This window comes from Lepisosteus platostomus, chromosome 10, assembly GCF_059453375.1.
Source record: "Lepisosteus platostomus isolate fLepPlt1 chromosome 10, fLepPlt1.hap1, whole genome shotgun sequence".
NCBI classification, from domain to species: domain Eukaryota; kingdom Metazoa; phylum Chordata; class Actinopteri; order Semionotiformes; family Lepisosteidae; genus Lepisosteus; species Lepisosteus platostomus.
Genome location: NC_142620.1, coordinates 19,114,908 through 19,136,919, shown reverse-complemented (window position 1 = coordinate 19,136,919; position 22,012 = coordinate 19,114,908). Strand labels below are relative to the sequence as shown.

General features: G+C 37.5%; 1 protein-coding gene across 7 annotated transcripts in view; it reads right to left on the bottom strand.

Moving 5' to 3' along the window:
• itpk1a (inositol-tetrakisphosphate 1-kinase a) overlaps positions 1-22,012 on the bottom strand; it is a 100,451-nt gene that overhangs the window by 43,864 nt on the left and 34,575 nt on the right. For 6 of the 7 annotated variants that reach the window (XM_088648597.1, XM_088648596.1, XM_088648598.1 and 3 more), the window contains exon 4: positions 587-712. The exons of the other annotated variant lie outside the window; for it this stretch is intronic. In XM_088648597.1, coding sequence (XP_088504723.1) covers positions 587-712 — 126 coding nt within the window. The remainder of the gene's footprint in view (positions 1-586; positions 713-22,012) is intronic. 7 annotated transcript variants of the gene reach the window in all.

The following is a 22,012-nucleotide window of genomic DNA, read 5'->3' as shown; positions in this document are numbered from 1 at the left end:
GGCTTTTGGATACTCCTAAGATCTCACGCAACTTTTTTTTAATTAAATTGGTTTCAATAGAATGACTGAGCAGTTTGTTTCAGACGACCATCAGTTTAAGTTTGGGCTGGTTTTGATGTTCTGAAAGACAAATAGTTGCATTTCAGCATACATGTGTTGATTCCACTGGGTACACATAACGTGTGTTATGAAGTACTCTGGGATACAAATTGTGAAAAAAGAAATGGGGTGGTAAAGGCACACTTTATAGTCCTGACTTGTAAGAATTATGAGGAAGCCAAACTTCATACATTTAACAAATGTTAAAACATTTAACATCTAACAAAAACACTTCTGTGATGTATACACCTTCATGGTCAAAAATGTCCGTCTTCATCACAAAAAAAGGAAAATCCAACTGATTTAACTAAAAAAATAAACTGGTTTTAATAGGAATCTATTAAATGTTGCAACAATTATATGTTGCAATCTATAATGTTGACAAAAAACCAGCCCATTTTCTCCACAATTTCCCCATGATCCCATACATGGATCTAGAATGGAAGATCAAGGCACAGGGAGTGAACCGGTTGAGGAGATGACTCACCTGAACTCGCTGGACAAGCAGAAGAGACTGTGTGTCATTTTGGTCTGCCTCCAGAATCAGATCAGTCAGCTTGTGAATGATAACGTCAAGGGGACCCTGCTCTTCCAGCGGCTTTGTCAAGTCCAGCTATGGAGAGACAGAGACACACAGCTGACTGATGACTTGCTGGAAAAACCAAACATAATTTGTAAAATGTTACTGAACAATCAAGAATTTAAAATATGTCTGTCTCTGGTCTGGCCCAGAGCTATGTCCACTAGCCAGCTGACTAGGAGTGATCCATCGGATTGGGTGGGTTTCATTGAACCTGCCAGGGATTCCTGAACTTGCTACGCAGTGACTGTTACTAGGACACGGTGGGTTAGAGGAGTGTGTACATTCTATCTGAGTATTAGCAGAGTGGAGTGATGAACTGGGCTGAACTGGAAGATTGATGACTTCCTGGGCAGGACACAGTTGTAGCCACGAGCTTTTTCCACTCCTGAGATCTGGAGATGATAAATTTAAGATCTGAAAAGGTGCTGTTCTTATCATTTTCTTATTGTGGTATCCATCAAGCAAGAGAAAGCTGTCTTTAGCATATTTTTATGCATTAATTAGACAAAGAGAAATTACAGGTTTAGCATCACTGTAGATATGTTTGGTCCTGAGTAGGGCCTTTGTTTCAAGAAAGCTTTACATTTATGTTATAATGTCTCTCATTCAGATGCTACTATTATTATTACTACTACATTTCCAAAAGGAATAACTGTTATATTGTAAAAACAAATCAAGATCAGCATCATATTTTACAATATAGTTTGACTTCAAAACTGAAAAACACCTTTGAAGACACCTGGCACATTCACACTCTTTAAGGTCGCAAGAATATGGAAAATGGTTTAGTGGTGAAGTGATGGGAAATAAGTAGAGTGGGGGCTGTGTCATGACAAGAGCTGAATGGGTTAATTGTTGTATCATCCTGGAAGGCAGGAAATGCTTTAATATGCGAGTGTTTTCGGGTGGAGGGGGCTGTTGAGAGCTGCAGCCAGCACAGAGCATCAGCAGCACCTCCAGCAGAGCACGACAAAGAAACAAGCCAAGTGCGCTTTCTGATTAATGTGGGCCTGCTGTCAAGCTATTCTGAGAAAGAACGAGCAGCAGATAATGACAGACCTTCTTGAAGGGTGGGGGGGAGGACACTAAATGAAGGGAACAGAACACTTAGTAGGGTTCAAACATACAGTAGAAGAAAAAAATATCTTGTCATTGAAAAAAGAATATGTCTGCATCAAAATGGTTGTGTCATTGGGAAAAAAAAACAACCTAAAGTGTTGGTGCATGGTGTGGTGATGTCACAAGGCAATTGTGTTGGTGAGCTTTGAGGAAAAATCTTTTTTTTTTATCAACAGAGCAATGCTACTGGGATTGTGGGATTGCTACTGCCAGAGTGCTACTGGCACCGAAAGGAGGAGAGTCAACAAGGTTCAATGCACCAGTGGATTCTCATCATCAGGTTGTTTTTTGATCATTGGAATATTTCATGACAACAATAACTGACAGCTACCGGGACCTGCAGGGCTGTAGTGATTATAAAGACTCAATTCCTGCAATCAATTCCTCTTTTTCATTGGAGTTTAGTCTTCAGGATATCATTAAGCAGTCCAAGTTTGAATGTCTACATAGTTTAACATTGAACTGACCCCGATTTCCCAATTATCTCAATTATCTTAAGGGTAATTGCTCAAAGTATGAGCCTAGTGACCTACACTGTTGTAATTAACTACATAAAAATATAGCTCGAGCAGTGTTCTTTTTCTGTGTACCACATAAGGAAATCAATTCAGAATGTCATTCTACTGTGATAACCTAACACAATATACTGTATATATGTGCTGTGGTCACATAGCAAAAGTGAAGAGGCCTTAGTTCATCTAATCTCATGAAAAACCTCATAAGGATTAATACCTTTAACAGGCAGTCAATTAAATGCCTTGAATGAAGTCACAAGAGGAAAAAACTGGAAGCAGAAAAAATACTCATTAACTGCTCACACTTACTGTGAGGTAATCAGTGATGCGCTTCATAGCTTTGCATTCAGTCAAACTATGTTCTGAAGCATCATGAACTGGAGTTTTTCCCAAACTGTTTGCACTGTTTAAGTGTGATTCAACCACACATTCTCAGACTCTTGCTTTAACACTGTAGTTGCCAATGTATCATACCAGCAGAGCTCAGTGATTTAACATCACATGCTGCTCTGCAGCATTTCTATAATGAACTGATTTTAAGACGGGTTCCTTTGATATTGTTTGGTGAATTTGGAATGGCCAGTTATCTTTATTACATAACCACTGTGGCACAAAGGATCCTCTGACCTGTCCAACCATAAAGTCATCCTCCTTCTGACAGCTGCAATGACTTACAGTAGGGTGAGCTCAGACTGAATGAGGGATTTCTTCTAGAGCAGTGTCTCCCAGCCTGTACAATCAGAGGGCACGCTTACATAAATATACTGTAAAGGTTTTGCGTAATGTTCAAATATATCACCGGCCAAAGCTCATGATTATTAATTTTATAAACAAAACTTACGTCAATTCACAATCTAAGTCTGCCTCGGAGAGCTCAGTTGCCTTATCTTGGCAGGAAGTAAAGACAGTGTGCAGTGGAACTTTGCTTAGCCACTCCCAGTTGTTCTGTTTTTTTTTTAAGCCCGTTAAAATTAAAAAATATAACTTGCTCTTCACATGAATCCTGCTTGTAATGTTTATGAGCACGGACTCTCCAAAACTGTCAAATATATAAGCAATATTTATTCTTTCGTTATTTTTGGTAAATATGTGACTTCTAAAATTCCATGTATTGAGAAATGCTGTCCTATACTGGTGTCGCTGTACTTCTGCACATATCCTGAAAGCCACATAAGTCAGTTTAATCAGGAGCTGTGAGATTTCCACTTGGAGAATCCTGGTCACGTACTAGCAACAGGACAGGCTGAAACCTGAGGCATCTAGATCTTAAATCCCAACCTGTGTTCAGAGTGAGCACCTACTGGCTAAGGCACTTAGGAAAACCCTGCTGTCGATGTTTTACCAAAAATGTGGGAGACAAAACCATAACTACAGAGTGTTTGCTATACACCAAGCATATAAAAACAAACAAGCCTGGGGCAACCACACAAGATCAAGTATGTGATATAAATTTTCTACAATTTTATCATTTATCTTTTGTCTTGAAATTTTGGCTTGTGGCTTGAATGTGTGGCAATTGTGTGAATGCTTACCACAATTGGGATGGTAAGGAGCTCTAAAAAGTCTAAAAAGGGTAACATACATTTTCAAGATTGCACCAAGAACTGCCAATGCACACTGTCATACAAATTAATAGGAACTATGTAGAGAAAGTGGACAGTACTGTCGATTCTTCCTCTGTGTGAAATTTTCATTCACTTAAAAGGTTGGGAACCCCTGGTGTTTATCAGCTGAACCCCTTCAACCTAAATTATTTGGCTAATGTACCGCCTTGAGATTTTAACTAAATCAAACTTTTCAATAAATGCTTGCTACAGCAACCCACTTAACATGCTTCTTTTCACTTTGTAAAATATTAATATTACTACTGTTGTTTTTCTTAATCTTATTATTACATTGTTATTTATTAATAGGAATATTTAATTTTACATTGATGTTTCTGTGACAATCTCACGAACCCCGTGCAGTACCGCCACAAACCCCTAGGGTTTCACGACCCTCTGGTTCGGAAACCCGGATTACGCCATTGCATCTCCATTTACAGCACACTACAGACTCGGATGTCTAAGTTTGTCAGCAGCCTAATACGCCATTCCTTTAGCAGGAAATCGGTTCACATTGGATATAGTGGGAATAATATGTTTGTTAACTTTGGGTACATGTATATTAAACACTGCACGCTTTTTTCTGAACACCCATTTTCTCTGCATAATCTGTATTAAAGGAAACTTTCCCAATATGTGCCCACACAACTTCAGGCTACACGCTCATTTTGACAAAAGGTCACAATTTGAATACATTGGCAGGCATCACACTAAGCAACCTCTTCACAAAAAATTATAATATATTCTTTAACGACATGGCAGTTCGTTCTTCAGAAGAGCCAAGGAATTTTCAGTATCAACTTCCCCAGTCTTTCTATGCATGCTTTTTCCATGCCATTACAGTAATTGGAGGAAGGGTGATACTGTGGAACCAATATACTCAGAGTGCATTTATTGTTAACTAATTTATCAGGAAAACACATGGTTCCTCCAGCTGTACAGCCCTGAAAGAAAAAGTAGAACAGAACAGGAATTAATTAACCTGTCTGTACGTGATGTTGCCTCAGACTTTTTAAGTGTATTGTACTAGAAGGTCTAGTGAACGTCACCAATAAATGGCAAAACTGCAGTCAGCCACATGCGACAAGTCTCTTTGTGGAGAACATCTGCAGGTTCTGATGGACACGCAATACAGATTGGATACTTGGAGGTGAGCCTGAGAGACAGGGTCCACTAAGATAGACTACATGTGCATAGAAACTGATAATGATACCCTTTGCACCGGGTGAACTGTGGGAACAAGAGTTTACTCAGTGCCACACATGTAGTCACACCCTTGTAGGCACCCACAATTGCTCCATATAAACAGGACTTGCTTGCTCTACTGATAAAACACCATAACCAATAAATCAACCAACTTCAGGTAAAAAAAGTTTAAACCAGCCATACTCTTCCTAGTGACACACAAAGTGTTGTAACAGCTCTGAATCATTTATCAGAGAATTTGCTTTGCTATCACTTAAGGTGGGCCAAATGTGTGAATGTGAAGCAACAGCACTGTAGAGATAAGACGTTTTACTGCTACTCTTTTACAAAATATGTTTTAAATATAAAGAAATTCCTCAAAAGTGGTATCTTAAAAAGTCAGATAAGTCTGTGCTCAAACAATATGCTATGCTTTGGTGAACTGTTCCAGTGCTACCTGCTCTTGCCTTTGGAAGTCCACATATAATTAAATGAGATTGTCTGTTACTGTTCAGTCCATCGAATATCACATTTGAAACAGACAGGATCCAGTCCCGTCACAATTTTCGAGTGCGGTACATGCTTGCAACAGTGGTTTACATTGCCAAATTTAATTTTAAAAATCCTAGACATTATTATTCTTTCTTTATAGTAAGAGTGAAGCTGTAAGGACATTACAAAAATTTCAACATTTCACAAGATTTCTCGTAAAAAAAGTTTTGATTCCCCATCTCAGCCTCCTGTTGACATTAGCTATAAAACAGTACAGTTCCACCAGATGAATTTGAAGACATTAAGAGATCCACAAGGTGTCCTGTATGATTCTGGGGACTCTCAGCCTTAACTTTGCCTGTAGTACTGTATATATGATCAAGTACCATACACAGACAGTACTTTGTTTCTACAGCTTTATTATACATTCTCTGTTATGTGCTTTAATGAAAGGCATCAAAGTAATTCATCTGTTACTTTTACCTGCCAAAACTCCTATGTAGTAGCACACAGCTAGGAAGCCCCAGCAACCTTTGGAACTACAGCTTGACAACCATTCAGAAACACCCACACATCTGAAACTACCCTTCCTCCCTCCTCCTCTGCTTTTTTCAAGAAAATTATTGCTGCTACAGCTTGCTATTAAATACGCCTCTTCAACTGAATCTCATTCACCAGCCACAAATGCAGTCAACAACTTTGAGGAGCATGGTTGAGGGATATAATATGCAAAAGATTAGATGATGACAAACAAATTGCTTTCAATGAGTCACAGATTCCAGTGGTGCTTAGCTTATCATGTACTGTTTTGATTTCAAGACAAATAATATTGTGGTTATGATCAGTAACAAGAATTGTTGAGGAAGGCAAAAAAAATCCTTGTGTTCTGAGGCAAAATATATAGAACATAAAAGACTTATAAACTTGTAGCTATGTATCCTATAACAAAAAAATGGGCGCAACTGACAATGTTAAAATCAATATCAGCAGCCTCAAATCTTCATTTCCGAAAACTTTTGTAACTGTCATTGTGTAATATTGTATTGTATAATACACAATAGTAAATCTCTAAACACACTTGCTTCCCAGCTCTAGGAGTTCAGACCAGAGGGATTAGAGCTTCACTTTCCTGGTCTTTCTTCTAGTTTCATTCCTCACAGCAGGTACAGCTTTAGAAAACATAACCACAGTCAATAGACTATAAGTAGAATAAATCTGAAGCAAATAATGCAGAAGTATGCATGACTAAAAATCTTTGACACCAAGATTACCAGTCACTTTTAAAACGCTGAGCAAATAAATGACAAGTCCTTTTAAAAGGGTGGTTTGACACATCTACTCCTAAGAACCACATCCGAGTAACCCAGCTCAGAATAATTTGGGCACATTGTTAACATTCATCACCTCAAACAGGTTTTTAAAATACTATTAAAAAGGCCCACAGGTACACTAGATGTAAATGCTGAGTGTTGAGGCTGAGGAGGCAGCTAGTGATGTGAGCTCATTATAGAGTCATACTGTACACAGAGAACAAGACTCTGAATATTATTTTAATGTTCGCTTTAAACCACTCAGTCATGAAAGCAATAGAACACACTGAAAAACTTGGAAGGGTAAAATATGCTTTTTAACCATAAAATTCATTGTCTTCAGATTCTTTCACATATTCTTGTGAAAGAAAGAACTGTCCTGTCCAGAATTATCCATAATTAGAACTGTCTGCAACATTGCCTTATACAAACCAAAAACTCTGTACATGCTTTGGAGATCCTGATTTTCTATGATGCAAAACAGGATTCTTTTCTAGAAGCACAGAATTAAAATCGGGAAATAAACAGCAACTCTCTGATGCACATTTGCAAGTTCTATGCATCTTTAAAAGGGACTTATGTTGGTTTCACTTCAACAAGATAGGACCTTCTTTTAATGTTTTGCTCATCCATTTCAGGAAATGCATTGAAAGACCATTCTGTTTTAGGAAGAGAAACAGCATGAGCTAATGTCAACTACCGGATCAATATTAATATATGGGAGGGGAGATTAAATGATCTAAAGAGCATCTGGTTATAACACAAGAAGCACATTATGCACTGCTGTGATGATAACTTAATCTGTCCTTTACATTCCTAACACAAATGTGTTAATTTCTCATTATGTTAGAGTATAGTTGAATGATAATTGTACAGTGTTAAAAGTTAGTGTACTCCCCCATATTTTCATTTACTGTATCTAATCATACATTTGTCAGAACAAATGAGAGGTTCATTTTAACTTTCGTAATGTTTTTCAATGTTTCTTCTTCCTACCGCCATTTTTTCATTGGTACAGCTGTTATGCTGGGGAGTAAGATGATCTTAGGTCAGCAAAGGGGATTTTGAGTGCTGCTGCTACACCTCTGGTTAACATACTTGTTAAATCACTGTTTGGCGTGATTCAGCAACGCATTCTGCCTTTTAAGCCAAGTTGTATGCTATGCATCTTCTTACGCAAAAGGAACATGCACATTATCTGCATGCTACTGTACATCACCAAGTCTGAAGCAGCAGAACAGATAGGAAAATGTACAGGGTGAAATTAACTGCTTCCAAACGTCTTCCTAACATAGTGTGATAAATTCCCATGTCTGCAAAAGAAGGACATTTTAAGATCCCATGACATGCTTTAAGAAGGCATGGGTGTTAACCCTAGTGTCCCGGTCAAATTCCACCCTGGGCTGTTTAAATCTAGCCTTAAGTTTCCCTTCAATTGAATTTATAAGACGTTTCTCATTTCTCCACGTAATCTGCTCTGTAGTGGATCTGAGCTGCTGACAAATAATGGGTACTACACTTGGTACAGTAGGTGCTGTGGGCCAGCTCCTATATGTAAAGTGCTTTGGGATATTTTAATTAATTAAACATTAATGACATTTTATGTTATTGCCAATCTTTAAATGGGCCACTTTTATTTGTATTCATTTTTATAGGCATTTCTCTATAACATAAATAACTTGTATGAACAAATCTTTTAGAATACAAGAACATAAGATTCAGAATTATCCCATAGGGGCCCTTTTCTTGAATAAAAGGTTACATTTATACAGTATATGTACACACATCATACCTTGGACAGAGTTTAGACTGCTTCTTGGCAGTTAAAACTGGACAAATCTGTATTACACAGAACATACACAAAATGATCAATTAACACTGCTGACACTCACACCAAAGAATGCATGAACCCTTTTTCATTTTAAACATCATTCATCAAAGATTTCACTGTGGTTACAAAAACTGTTTAACCATCAACAAAGTATCACCACCGGAGGTAAAACAAGCTGCAGCTTTAAAGTATTACATAAAAAATGAGCACTATGGACAAGAGACCTTGAGGGTACTGGTGGAAAAAAATGAAATAAGCTTTATGCAGTCATGTTTTAAAATATAGCATGTCAAGCTTGAAAAAAGTAACAAAAACATTATAGTTATACGTAACAGAGAAAGATAAAAAGAATGTTTGGCAAATTGTGGGAAAGTAATTTTAAAAGGCACCATAAGCAATATACAAAGTCTGTATTTTTCCATATGGTTGATTTATATTACTGTGTAATGTCTACAAATATCTGATTAACTCAGATTGTATTTTACAGTACCCTAATATTATACACACATCTGAAATTTAAAAAATGCACACGATATTTAATCTAAAAATCTATCTTTTAGCAAAATGTACCATGTTTTGTTACCAGCAAGATGAAACTACCCAGGTTTCAAAAAACAGATTACATAAAAAGGTTGTTTCCTGCTCTTAAGAAAACAAAAAAAAACTCCCATCTAAATTTGCCCAGCCTCTGCAAGACAACTGAAAGAAGTGGGCTAATTAGCACATTTTTAAACCACTTTCTACTTAGTGGGACATTTTGTTTTCTGAGCCATCAGTTTTAAATGTGGGTCAGTAAGGTTTATTTTGTTTGTCGAACACAAAGCAAAGCCATCTTCAGATTGTGGCCAGTCTTTTTTTGTGTTTTATGGGAAGGATGACATCTCTGAATCACACACTGAGATCTGTGGCAACATCAACTGCCACTATTTTCTCATTTACCTCTAGGACTGTTACTCACTGTGCCAATGACACATTTAATAAATAACACAGACATAAAGCAAGACACTGACATTACAACAAAATGTTACCCTAAATATTTACTATTATATTTTAATGTTACTAAGCAGATCTTAACCTAGTTCACGCAGTGCATGCACAATTCTATTTTCTTTACTGAGTAGTAGCCAATTCTGTGAAGCCATAAAAAATACAACCAACACAGCTGGTAACTGAATTTCTGCTTAAAATGTTTGAGCCATTTATTCAAAACAGGCTATTAAATGTGCATTGTTACATATGAGCAGTTACATGTCTACAAATTTTGAATATAGAGTCCTTTGTCTGTTTGAACTGTTTGCTCACTAACAGACTACATATTTCCAGTTTCTGATTACCTGAGGAAAAACAGTTTTCTGTTTTTAAAATAACAACACAAAAAAACTTCTATTCAAGTGTACTGAAGCTTTAAAAAAGCTAACCAGCTTCTTACACTACTGCCTCACATTTACCCAAGTCATCAGAGTATTCAGTGAATAGATATGTTCACCCTGTAATAGGGGACCAGCAGGATTTCCACAAAACTAAAAAGGACATATTAAATAATGCAGGGAAGAGAGCCCAGCTTCTCCAGCTGTCCAGGACTTGTTTTCTTCTGTTCTGTGCAAGAGAAAAATCATTTCAAAATGCAATGTCGCACTCCCTCTGCCAGTGGATGTGAGATTCTCTAGCACAATTAGAAGGAGCTGACATGGCTTAATTTTCCCACCTCCATCCTTCCTCTGCTTTACCTCTTTGAGCCTCTGCACACGACAGACTGCTTAAAGTTTACAGCTTACCGCATGTATACTGCTAAACTGCGGCTCACAAACAATGTCACGACATACAATCAAAGACTTGCATTCAGTCATTTTGGCAACCAAAGCTCTCATTTCCAGGATTTTCGGGATCAAGCTTCATCCATTGAATAAGCTGGAAGGCATGTTGTGCAACAGGTAGAACTCAGTTGAGTGTTTTCCTGCAGCGGAATTTGGATTTGCTCTAACTCGCTCTTGTCCATGAGCAGCATAAGAGATTTAAACTTCTGCCAGACTAATTTGATAAAAAAAAACCTGTGGCACAGGGAGCTTTACTGGAAAATAGTGAAAATAAATCTTAATCTTCTGTAAGAAGATCACATCTAAGAAGAGAACCCAGCCACAAGCCTTACCATAAGAGCTACAGGATAAGACCTGCTTAGGAATTCAACATTCTTCAAATTACCAGCTACTGAGTTTTGAATCTCTCCAATAAAGTATGAAAATGTCTGGTGCAGAAAACTTTTAAATGTTTAATCACATGAAAAGCATTCTGTTCATATATCCCTGCATTACAAGCACTATGTGTGTATACATATTAGACTAGGGAACAGCTTTAGCACAAACTTCAAGGGAACAAGTAGAGGTTAATTTCATGTTGACATAGTAATTAGATATACATCAGTGATGCAAAAATATCAGAGAACACTATGTTCCATAGGAGCAACTCATCTTGTAGACAGTAGCATGTCATAGCATAGCATAACAGACAAACCAGGACTTTACCTTAGTGTGCTGTGGGCTTGTAAAGTGATATTACACAAGTATTGGGATTTCAGTCCCACTGGGCACAAGACCACGTGTGGGGTGTTTTGGAATATCAGAGAGGTGTCCAAAACTGCTAGGTGAGTGGTCCCACATCTCCAAGGACTTCTGTAATACTGAGTGGAAACACTGTGCTGTGCTGCAGCCTGGACTGACCCACCACAGGCTATACTATTCAGTCAAGGCAGCATAAAACATTAATTACAGGGCCACAAATGAACTAGAGCAGCTAGCCATAAATATTGAAAAGCACATATACCAACTCAACTGCATTTGCATAGCATATGTAAATCACAGATACATTTGAAACTCTTTGAGATTCTTCTGAGATGAAAGAGGATGAGATAAGGAAATATCTTTTACCTACATTTAATCTAAATGTTTCAATGTGTTACTTTAGCACAGTATTATGAAGTATTAATGCAGCAATATCTGTCAAGAGCGTTTTAGGTTAAATCAAGATCTTATTTACTTTTTACATATGTAAAGTATACAGTCACAAATGTATACAGTAAGTCTATTCATAGCCCCATCTCAAGCTAGTGAACTAAAAAAAAGGAAACGTATATTGTTTTTTTTGTTCTTTTGCAATACAGTTGTGAAGTTCCGGTATCCAAAGTTGCTATTTTGTTTTGCTTTGGAGACACAAGCAAAAAAAAATCACCAAAAATAGTATGTCATCTTGTAGGACTGGAAAATTCAACATGAAACCTTTCACATTAAATTTCCCAAGCAGTAAATTTTTCAGATAAGGACTGAAAAAGTGCAGTTTAAACTCTACTGGTTTAGAAAACACTCTCCTCTCCTAATTACACAGAATTACACAGCTTCAAAAGGCTCTATATTAGTTATCTTATGTTTTGGGGTTTTATTTGGCTTTGATTTTGAAACATGATACAGGCTTTATAACATAACATAATAGGGCAATTTCTTTGTTTTCAGTATGTGCCATGACATGTTTAGAAAAAGGAAACCACTAAATAAACACTTAAGGTGTACTCAATTTGTATTTAAAGTACAGAAATACCGTTTGAACTCAGAACACAAACACCAATTATTTTATGACGAGACTGGATGACTGCATACAAAAGGAGGATAAGAAAGTCATTCCTTGGCATGAAATTCTTCTTAATGTCGTAATCTGGGCATTGGCTTTTGGGTTAACAATTTTCACTCATACATTTCCAGACAGATGTTTGCCCTGCCGAACTTTTAGGGAAGTTGAGCTATTATTATTATTCAAGCAGCAATGAATCAAACTGAAACAGTGTACACTTTTCTACATTTCCTTCAACTATGAATATGCTCCACGGGCAGGTTTAAAATAAATTGGTACAAGCACTATGTGAAAATAAATACTTTTTTTCAGTCTCTGGTGAAAAATATTTGTAACAAAAAAAAACTTTTTTTTCAGCTCTTGATTTATCCATCTAGAATCCTCACTTACAAGTTAGAATTCACCTTCTCTTAATGTAGGATGTAAGAATATTTTAGGGGGGCTGATAAATACTCAAAATTAAGTATCAATATATAAAACACTCATTCATTTATGTTTTAAAATATTTTGCAGGAACCTTTTTCTCGAAAATATTATCCATTCCTGGTTTGACAAACCCAAATGCTACTGCAGGTATGCCAAACTTGAGCGAACTAAAACAATTCAAGTAGCTCCCAAGCTGCCACCAGCACATTTAGTACTTATTATCCAAAGACGAGGTAAGACGAGAGAATTGTAGCATGATTGGTGAAAAAGACCAGAGTCAGAAATGTCTGGAGTCCTCTGTCAGTTTTGAAAGGGAGGCAAACAGTCTCCTAGTCTAGCTCAAGGTCACATCCTGGAGCACTTGAATTTGTCATGTGTGATTAACCTTTGTTGTCTGTAAAGCTTAATATGGCATAAACGAGCTCCAGGAATATGTTAGCATTATCCTTACTGCCACAGGTGATGGACAGATGTCAAGCTTTTGAAAACACTGTTGCTGTTGATCAGCACCACAACTTAAAGTGGCCTTTAAATTGTATTTGCCTAGTCAAACATTCGTTTTCCAAGGGGAATTGCTTTTCAAACCCACTGCAAAGATTCCATTTCAAAACAAAGCTGGCATTTAAAAAACTGGCATTGAAATATGTAATACAAAAAATTCCATGGGGTTTATTTTGAAACTTTTATTGTCTTGTGTATATTGAATACAGAGTAGCTCAGGTGGGTAGCTGCGTCAGCATGCGTAGGCTGCAAAGGAACAAGTAATAGGTTTATTCCATGCTGAAAAAAAGAAGAAAGAGAACACAACGTTTCGGGCGTGGAGCCTTCTTCAGGTGTGCTTGAAGAAGGACACCTGAAGAAGGCTCCACGCCCGAAACGTTGTGTTCTCTTTCTTCTTTTTTTCAGCATGGAATAAACCTATTACTTCCTATTGAATACAGAGCCTGGTTGTGAGCAGGCTGAGTTTAGTTTAATTAGGTTTAATTCTCCCCTTTAACATCTAAAATTCAGCAGATAATGCTAAAGCAGAAACTCATTAACAAGGTATACTTCCTTCCCTTTCTCTTCATTTTAAGTAATCTCACATTTCTTTAACTACCAAATGGGCAAGATGGGTCTAATGGCCTTGTCCCCTTTTTTTGCCTGATTGTTACTGGGTTGTCTAATTCAAATGGTCTTCTAACAGAAAAGCCAATGGCATATTTCTACAGTTTGTTTCCTCATTGTTTGTGGATAGTATTTTATTCAACATATACTACAGAGAAATATATAAATTTCTGTATCGCTATATTTAAATAAGTAAATTCCCTTATATACTGTAGCTGTACCAATTACTACAGTTTTAATCACATTTAGGAGATGTAACTCTCGATAGCCTTCCTGTGTCAGATTGTCAGGAGATATTTATTTCCTCACCCATCAGCAGAAAGAAACATGTAAAGTGAAATTCAAGGGAAGGCGACCTTTTCATTTCTGTGATTGAACAATTTCCTCAACGTTTTAATTGCTACCAGCCAAGTCAAAATGCATTTTTACAGGTCTTTACAATTCTGGTCCTGGAGGGATGGGGTGTCTGCAGATTTTTAATTGAGATAAACCAGCTAGCTACTGGCTTTGCTGGAGCAGTTCGACAGCTTCTCCCAGCTCTTCAGGTGCTGCTGCTTTAAAAAGACCCACAGACCCACCAGGACCAAAATTGGACAACCCCTAGTTTAAAACCTAGAATAATAAGAAATCCCCCTTAAATCAGCTTCTGCCTGCCCTCAACTGTCTCCGGTTGAACAATTGTTAAGAGGTTTCTTGACAGATTGTGCTCAACTGAACTGTATCCCTTAATCATCTATTATATCACTGTTTTCTGCCACCTAAATGAGGACAGGAAAAAGCATCTTCCTTGTTTCTGCAAGTAACCTGCTATTACAGGCACCCAGGCATAAATCTAGGTGCTAGAAAGAAGTAGTACAAATGTACTCTAGGAACAGACACATTTCAGTGTGACTAGGGAAGATTATCTTCCTAGTGCACGTTTAATTGAATTAAAGGCCATTTAAAGTGAAATTGGAACAGAACCCCTATAGTTTACCATAAACCTGTATACATTTCAAGCCCTTTGAACCAATTTCCTTTTAAAAGGGTTATTAGAATTTCTCTGATAAAAACGTTAAAACAATACACTTCGTTATGTGAGACCCTTGCAACAAAACAAAACAAAAATGTAAAACTAGTCCCAGTGTACTCCCCACTTAATTTTTTTTTGTTTTTTGAATTATACTGCTGGATTTTCAAGAATTGCTCTTCACCACCTTCAAACCATTAAAGGACAAATTCTGGCTGAGGGGTTTAATTTGTTCATAGGCAAATGGCTGCAAACGCACCTTATGACAAACTCAGCAAAAAGACAGGGATGTGAGTTAAATACATGCAAATACACAAATGAAAAGAAACATTAGAAAATAAAAAAAGGAAACTGATTAACTCATTATGGTGTCATATTTAAGGCAGCATTCGTTACCGAGTGCAATACAATTGAATGAGGGTACAGATTGATAGGGGGATCTTGAGATTACACAACAGTCAATGACAGAGTTGATCTGGCCCAAGTGATGACAATTCCAGCAGGATCCCAGCAGGACAATGCACATTTACATGCAGCTCATATAATGGCTTTCTTATGAAAAGAGAATATGATGAGTGCCCCATGGATTAAGGCCCTGCAGGACATCATTTTCTCCATCTCAATCCCACCAGCACCCACAATATTTTGGACCAGTCACTCCTGGCAATATTGTGATGGTGCCTGTCCACTTCAGCAAGAATTCAAGACCATACTGTACATGCAATGTTTTATTGCATGCCCTGCTGTGGCAAAATACCACCCCTACATCCTCATTACCATCCCTCAGAGCCTTTGGGCCATAGGAATATATAACCAAAGAGAACATGAAACTGCCAATTAGACAACATGTAACATTTTATTAAGCTAATGCATGTTTAAACATCCAAAACTGTATAGGTTTTCATGGCCTATTAGAGCTCTCAAAATAGCCATCTTGGTAACTTTACATAAAAGCCAGTTAACTAAGAAAAAAACAAATATAAAGATTTCAATTAGCTTACTTCAAGTTACCAAGAATAAAAATAATATCACTAACACTGCCTCCAGGCTTATATGTCTCTCCTCCAAAATGTGTCTTCAGATACTGACTGTTCCCTTGGATGGGGGCACTGGAGGCCAGAACGCGGAGGATTAATGTTAAAATGTATTCATTATACAATATGCTGTAGAACCCCACCCTCACACAGTATAAGGCAAAAAACACATTCAACCACTGAAGTAAAACTGAAGCTTTAAGACTACTGACCAGGGGGATATACAATGAATTAAGTTCTCACATTTAAAAAAAATGTTTTTAGTGTTCTGTTTCCAAAGAAACACCTGTCATTAAGAACAAGACTAATAAAGTCCTGTGAAAAGTCTTAGAAATAATGATACAGGAAGGAGGGAGATAAAGGTGTTAACATCTTCACAGAGATTTTCTGTGGAACTGTTATTAATATGTAATTGAGCTCTTAAAAGAACCTGTTACACAAGCATGTACACATTCAGTATTTTAACTATTCAGTAATTTAGTCAAGGTGAAAAAAGGAAAAAAAAAACCCATAGCCCTGTTTTTGCAGACTTAGGAGATCAAGACCAGACAGTAAGTGTATCTTTTGAAGCTCTGCTTATTTTTGCCAATGGTACACATGGTTTTCTTTCACACTCAAGATTAAAAAATTGCACAGGGAAAAAAAAACACAATTATCCTTATCCTGGCGAGATATTTGGATGAATGTGTTATTTTTGTGCTGTAACTCTACTTTGAAATGAGATATTTCAAATCAGCCCCTTACTCAACACTGTTTTCTTAAACTGATATGTCTGACGTGTTCAAGTGTTGACAAATAATAAGCGGACTCTGTATCTGACAGTTGGTAATGACTTCCCTAAGGTACAGCTGACTTCTTGCAGTTGCAACCCAAAAGGCTGTGCTGTAACTATAACCTCCAAGCCATTTATCCTTCAGCTTCCAAGGGCAAATCCATTTGTACTTCAAATTCCAAATACTTCCATTTGGTTTATTTTTCTTCATCATTAGCGCCTATCCTGAATGAATGTGTGCAGTTGTTTGTACTTTCCAGTACAAAGACTCAAGACCTATACAAATAGGTAATTGTCCTCTTTTCCATCCCTAAATTTGTATATAATACGGCTTATCTGAGTGCACCTATGGACTTCTAAAAAGACCCCTTTTCACTGCAGACTTTTTGAGCGTTTAAATTCTTCATGTTCCAAAATTATAAGTAAAAGAGTTCTGAACCAAGTTAAACTCACATTGCAGACACTGTCTCTCAGAAAGCAATTGCAAAAGTGAAGGCCACAAGCCTGCCCACTGCAAATGGCATGTCTGGCAATGTGTGGCAAGAACTAACCTTGAGAACCACTTTTAATTTATAGCTAAAGCTTTCCCCTCCACCACACTGTTTTAGATAGAGTACTTGAGCTTTCACAAAAGATCCGTCTACGTTAAAAAAAGAACAGAATCGCCAATTATTTTTGTTACACCCCCCTGATTTAGAACAGCTGACCGCCTGTTTGTTATGTCTGGATTCGCAGCTATGAACCCCATGACTGCAAATGACCCGACCACCTCTCTTCTGCCACAGCACAGGCTTTGCAGCCCTGTACTGGAGTTTCAATGCTGAACGGGAGGAAAGCTGCACACGTCACTGACAGCACTGCAGGCTCAAACCTGCGATCGGAGAACTCAACTTGAGCTTGGGTGAGAACCATTCCTGGATGGGACACTCAGGAGGCCCTACAAAAGATACATCTATAAACATCACAAGACTGCTGGCCTTTGATTGGTGTTTTTTTAACAGCAATTTATTTACTGTCTTAAGGGTAGCCCAACCGATTCATTTTTATCAAACTAATGATTAAAATCAAAATACCACGAACAGTAACAGGAGGACCGTACTTGACGTTACTTCCTGTATGTGACACAGGAGGTCTTTGCATTTGAACCATCCTACCAGGCAGTGGTGTCAGGTATTTGAATGCTCTTCCAAGGCAACAGGAAATGAATACACTTTCAATGTGTTTGCATGGGTTTCCTCTGGATGCTTTGGTGGGTTAATTGGCTTTCAGGAACACTGGCCCTGGTATTTGTGTCTGTGTGTCGGCCCTGTGATGGACTGGCATCCCGTTCAGGGTCTATCCTGACTTAACAGCTGTTGCTTGCTGGGATACATTCTGGCTCCCCTGCAGCCCTGAATTGGATGAAGTGGTTAGAAAATGGATGAATAGCAGAAATGGTGGGCTGTGTTGCAAAACAAGCACAGCAGGGCTAAGTGGATTTGATTGCATCAGGGGGTCTTCAGCTTTCTGCAAAAAGCACCCAGGTCACTGCACGGGACACTGGTGATCAAGCAAGCATTATCAACAGGAGACACTGCCCCTCAAGAGGTGCGAACTATCCTCTGAGAGAAGTTGGGCCTGCATCTCGTCCAAAACATGGGGCATGTCAGTGTAAGGCATGATACTTTTTACCTTCTTGGCTGGTGCTTTGATCCTTTTCCCCAAGTTTTAGAACTAAACATCATTCTGTGTGAAAATGATTTACATCATTATTAAATTTAACTTTCATTTTACACTGTGCAAAGTGTCATACAAAAACAAACCACAAAAGCAGCCTCCAGGCTACATTATTCCCACCTTTCTATTCATCACCTTTTTTGATTTATTGACTCAAGAAAAAGTGTGCTATTTCTTCTTAAGAAATTAAATGTGTCCAGACATGACACTGTGCTCAAGCCTCCTATGAATAACCAGAAAGAAAACCCATAATCTAAACACTCTACTAAGAAGATATTGTACTTCCGCTTTGAAAATTCACTCCGTCAAACCCAGGTCATGTAAGTTACCTAATCACCCTGTCTTTCTTCTCTGTATATTAACATCTTCTATGCTCTCTCTTCCTCCCCCACACTGCGGCTCTCTTGTATCAAAGTAGGAAGTGACAATTTTACATCTCACTTTATTTAACTGCACCAAGGCAGGCACAAAAGACTTCATTGTTTTCACAAGTGCAGTGATGTCCCCGACTGGCACTGCCTCACCTTTTATATTCTGACAATTTCAAAAACATCTGGTGGTTTTGTAGGCATGTTAACAGAAAAGGAGAATACTCCACGCAAAACACAGGACAGAGTGGACCTTTGATACTGTAACCAGTGTTCTGCAACTTTCAAACAAGTTAACACTCAAAAGAAATACCATACTCAGATCTATGTATTTGGTGATGTTTGTTTTAATATGGTGGGGCTCTGTGCAAGTCTAGTGTCCCTAATCTAACTGTAGCTGAGCATGCCAAAAAATCCCTAAACCTGGAGTGAAAATCAACTTCAAAACTACATACCACAACTGACAACTGTCACAAAACACCCCTGAAAATAATCTGAGCACTGAACGTCCAAGGAAAGATCTGCGTTAACAGAGGTCATGGACTGTGAATTAAAATAAACTGCTGTCCTCCCAGGGGTTCAATGCCCACTCCACACAACAAAGTGCTGCTTACTTTGGGACAGTTCCCAGGGCATCTTTCCATTTGAGTGTGGTCTAACCTCTACGCAACAAAATACATATATAGATATATTTTTGAAAAGCGGCTCCATTATTGCAAGACATCCATAAAGGGAGACTTTGTCATACTCTAAAAAAAATCCAACTATTTATGAAGCACATAGAGACAGAGTACTGGCCCAAACAGACAATAAATATGGTGTGTCAATGGACTCCCAGGATATGGGAAAACGTGCCTTTAAGAGCAGTCCAGAGGAATCACAGCACAGATCCGTATTATATGAATGGCATCTAATAACCAAGCTGCCAGGTGGAACAACGGTATATTCCATCCATCTTTCAGACCTCTGTAGTAGGTCTAATTTAAAATATCTGTTCAATCTCACTCTTAGTACTACTTTCAAAACACAAGTTACAGCCAATTTGGTGTCTTTATCAGATCTCATTCATTAAAAGCAGAAAGGTTTGGTTTATGAAGTTGTAAGCAAAACAATTCACACAATTTTTTTTGTTGTGTAAGTGGAAGATTGCTCCACACTCACCAACTGCGAGCCATTAACTGCCCTACAGCTGAGTCACGTTCTACTAGTCATAATTTACTTGTGCTTCTTTTGTCAGTTTATGATTTTCAAAACAGCATGTGGATAATTTAAAGTATAAATTATCCATAAAGGATAATATTTAGGGAGTGACATCACAGTATCACAGTCACAAACATAGCACAGATGAGACCAGTTTGGTTCTCTTGTCTTGTACTTTGTTCTCACTAATACTCATGTTTCAATTTTTTTTTACAAATTAAGGTATTTGAAAACACACAGAAACAAACTAACATTTTGTCTTCATTTTGTAACATTCATATTCCATTGCACAATTTAACAAGATACAGTCAAATTACAAAGCAATTCTTATGACATTTGAAAATCATAGTTGCAAAGGAGATTTTTTTACAAAGAGCACATATGCACACTTCCAAACTGGTAAGAAACTCCATGCATGTAACTCAGGACATTTTGCCCTGAAATAATGAGGTGAGTGTGAAGTTTTTGTAAACCACTGGCCAAGACCAAAGTGGTGTTTGCAAATGGTGAACAAAGGGTTTCAAAAAATAGCTGCAAAGAATCATTAATAGCTTCATACAGTACTGTCCCTGTCTTTATGAAGCTCTGCTGCAAACAGACACAAGCAGAACTGCACAGTACTTTAAGCAATGCTACCTGGAAAAAACAAGCATTCACAAAAAAAACTAATTGAACAAATGAATAAAAATGCTGTATAAAAGGAAATTTTATGACTAAAACCCTGTTTACAGTCTTTTGTTCCAGAACTTATTAGGAGAAACCTAAAAGGTTTTCATGGCAAAAAGATCTTGTATTTTGGTGATGATTTGATAAAAAGAAAGTAACGCGGTACAGAACTTACAACACACATCAACAAAAAGCTTGCATTTATGTTATCTGACAAACAGGACATAGACATCTGGAAAAAACAGACATCACCAATTGTATGGGTCCCGCTCATTAGAGTCCAAAATGGCGGATAATGAGTAGGAACTCCCACAGAGAGAGAGCTATTACCACTCCATTAACTCACAAGTTCAAAATCAGACGAATGTGAGTGGCGCATTTTAGCTACAAATAAAGCTTGACAGGAAAAAATGCAACTATTTTAACCCTGCATGAACTAACTTTGGAGGGGGGGGAAAGTCTTCCCCTTCATGATACAAGAAAGACAAATTTGTATCCAAAATCTAATGATGGGGCCAAGATATATTTAACAGCTATGATAACCCTTTTTCTTATATTTAAACATACACCCCCACACACATATATATATATTTCAGTATGTAAACGTCTTAATTACAATTACTAAAGTGACACACTGTGAAGTACAGTGAATTTTTTAAAACATTATCGTTATGTAAGCTGAATAACTCGAGAAGTACAAGAGAAAATGTATGTATTTTTTAATATTGTACGTTTGGCAGAATAGCTCCAGTTTACTCAACAAGTGGCAGACATTTTGCAGAAACAAACTTTATAAGTTCAGTTATCTCGTAAATGATGCAGTGGTAGAAAAGGCTCCCTTCAAGTAACTTAATAAAATTACTCAACACTACAAGAGCAGCTGCAACAATGAATCCACATTTAAAACATATGCGAGAAATATGTTATAGACCACAAACGGTACAAGAAAATAATGAGGACAAAGGTATATATCTGAAATTCTGACTTAAAGATGGTCGTAGCCTTTGTTTGCAATCTTTATGTTTTTAAATAAATCAGAATTATGATATCAAAACAGTGTAATGTTTCCTTCAGCCCTGATAGTGTATTTTAATTTCCATTGACCCTATGTCTATAATGTCAAACACCAAGTCACGGTTAATGGGTCCATGTCTCTCCGTTTTGTTTTTCCATCCTGTTACCAACAGAAGTTAATTTCTTGCCCCTGAAATCATTCTGATACTTAAATGCTCTAAATAAAACAGAAAACTAACAGTCTGCCTGAATTCAGAAACTCCATTCTTCAGAGTATACATTTGTTGGGACTTGTGTTTCACATAAATTTCCCCATCCAGAACGTACTTTAAAAAGTATTCTTCATA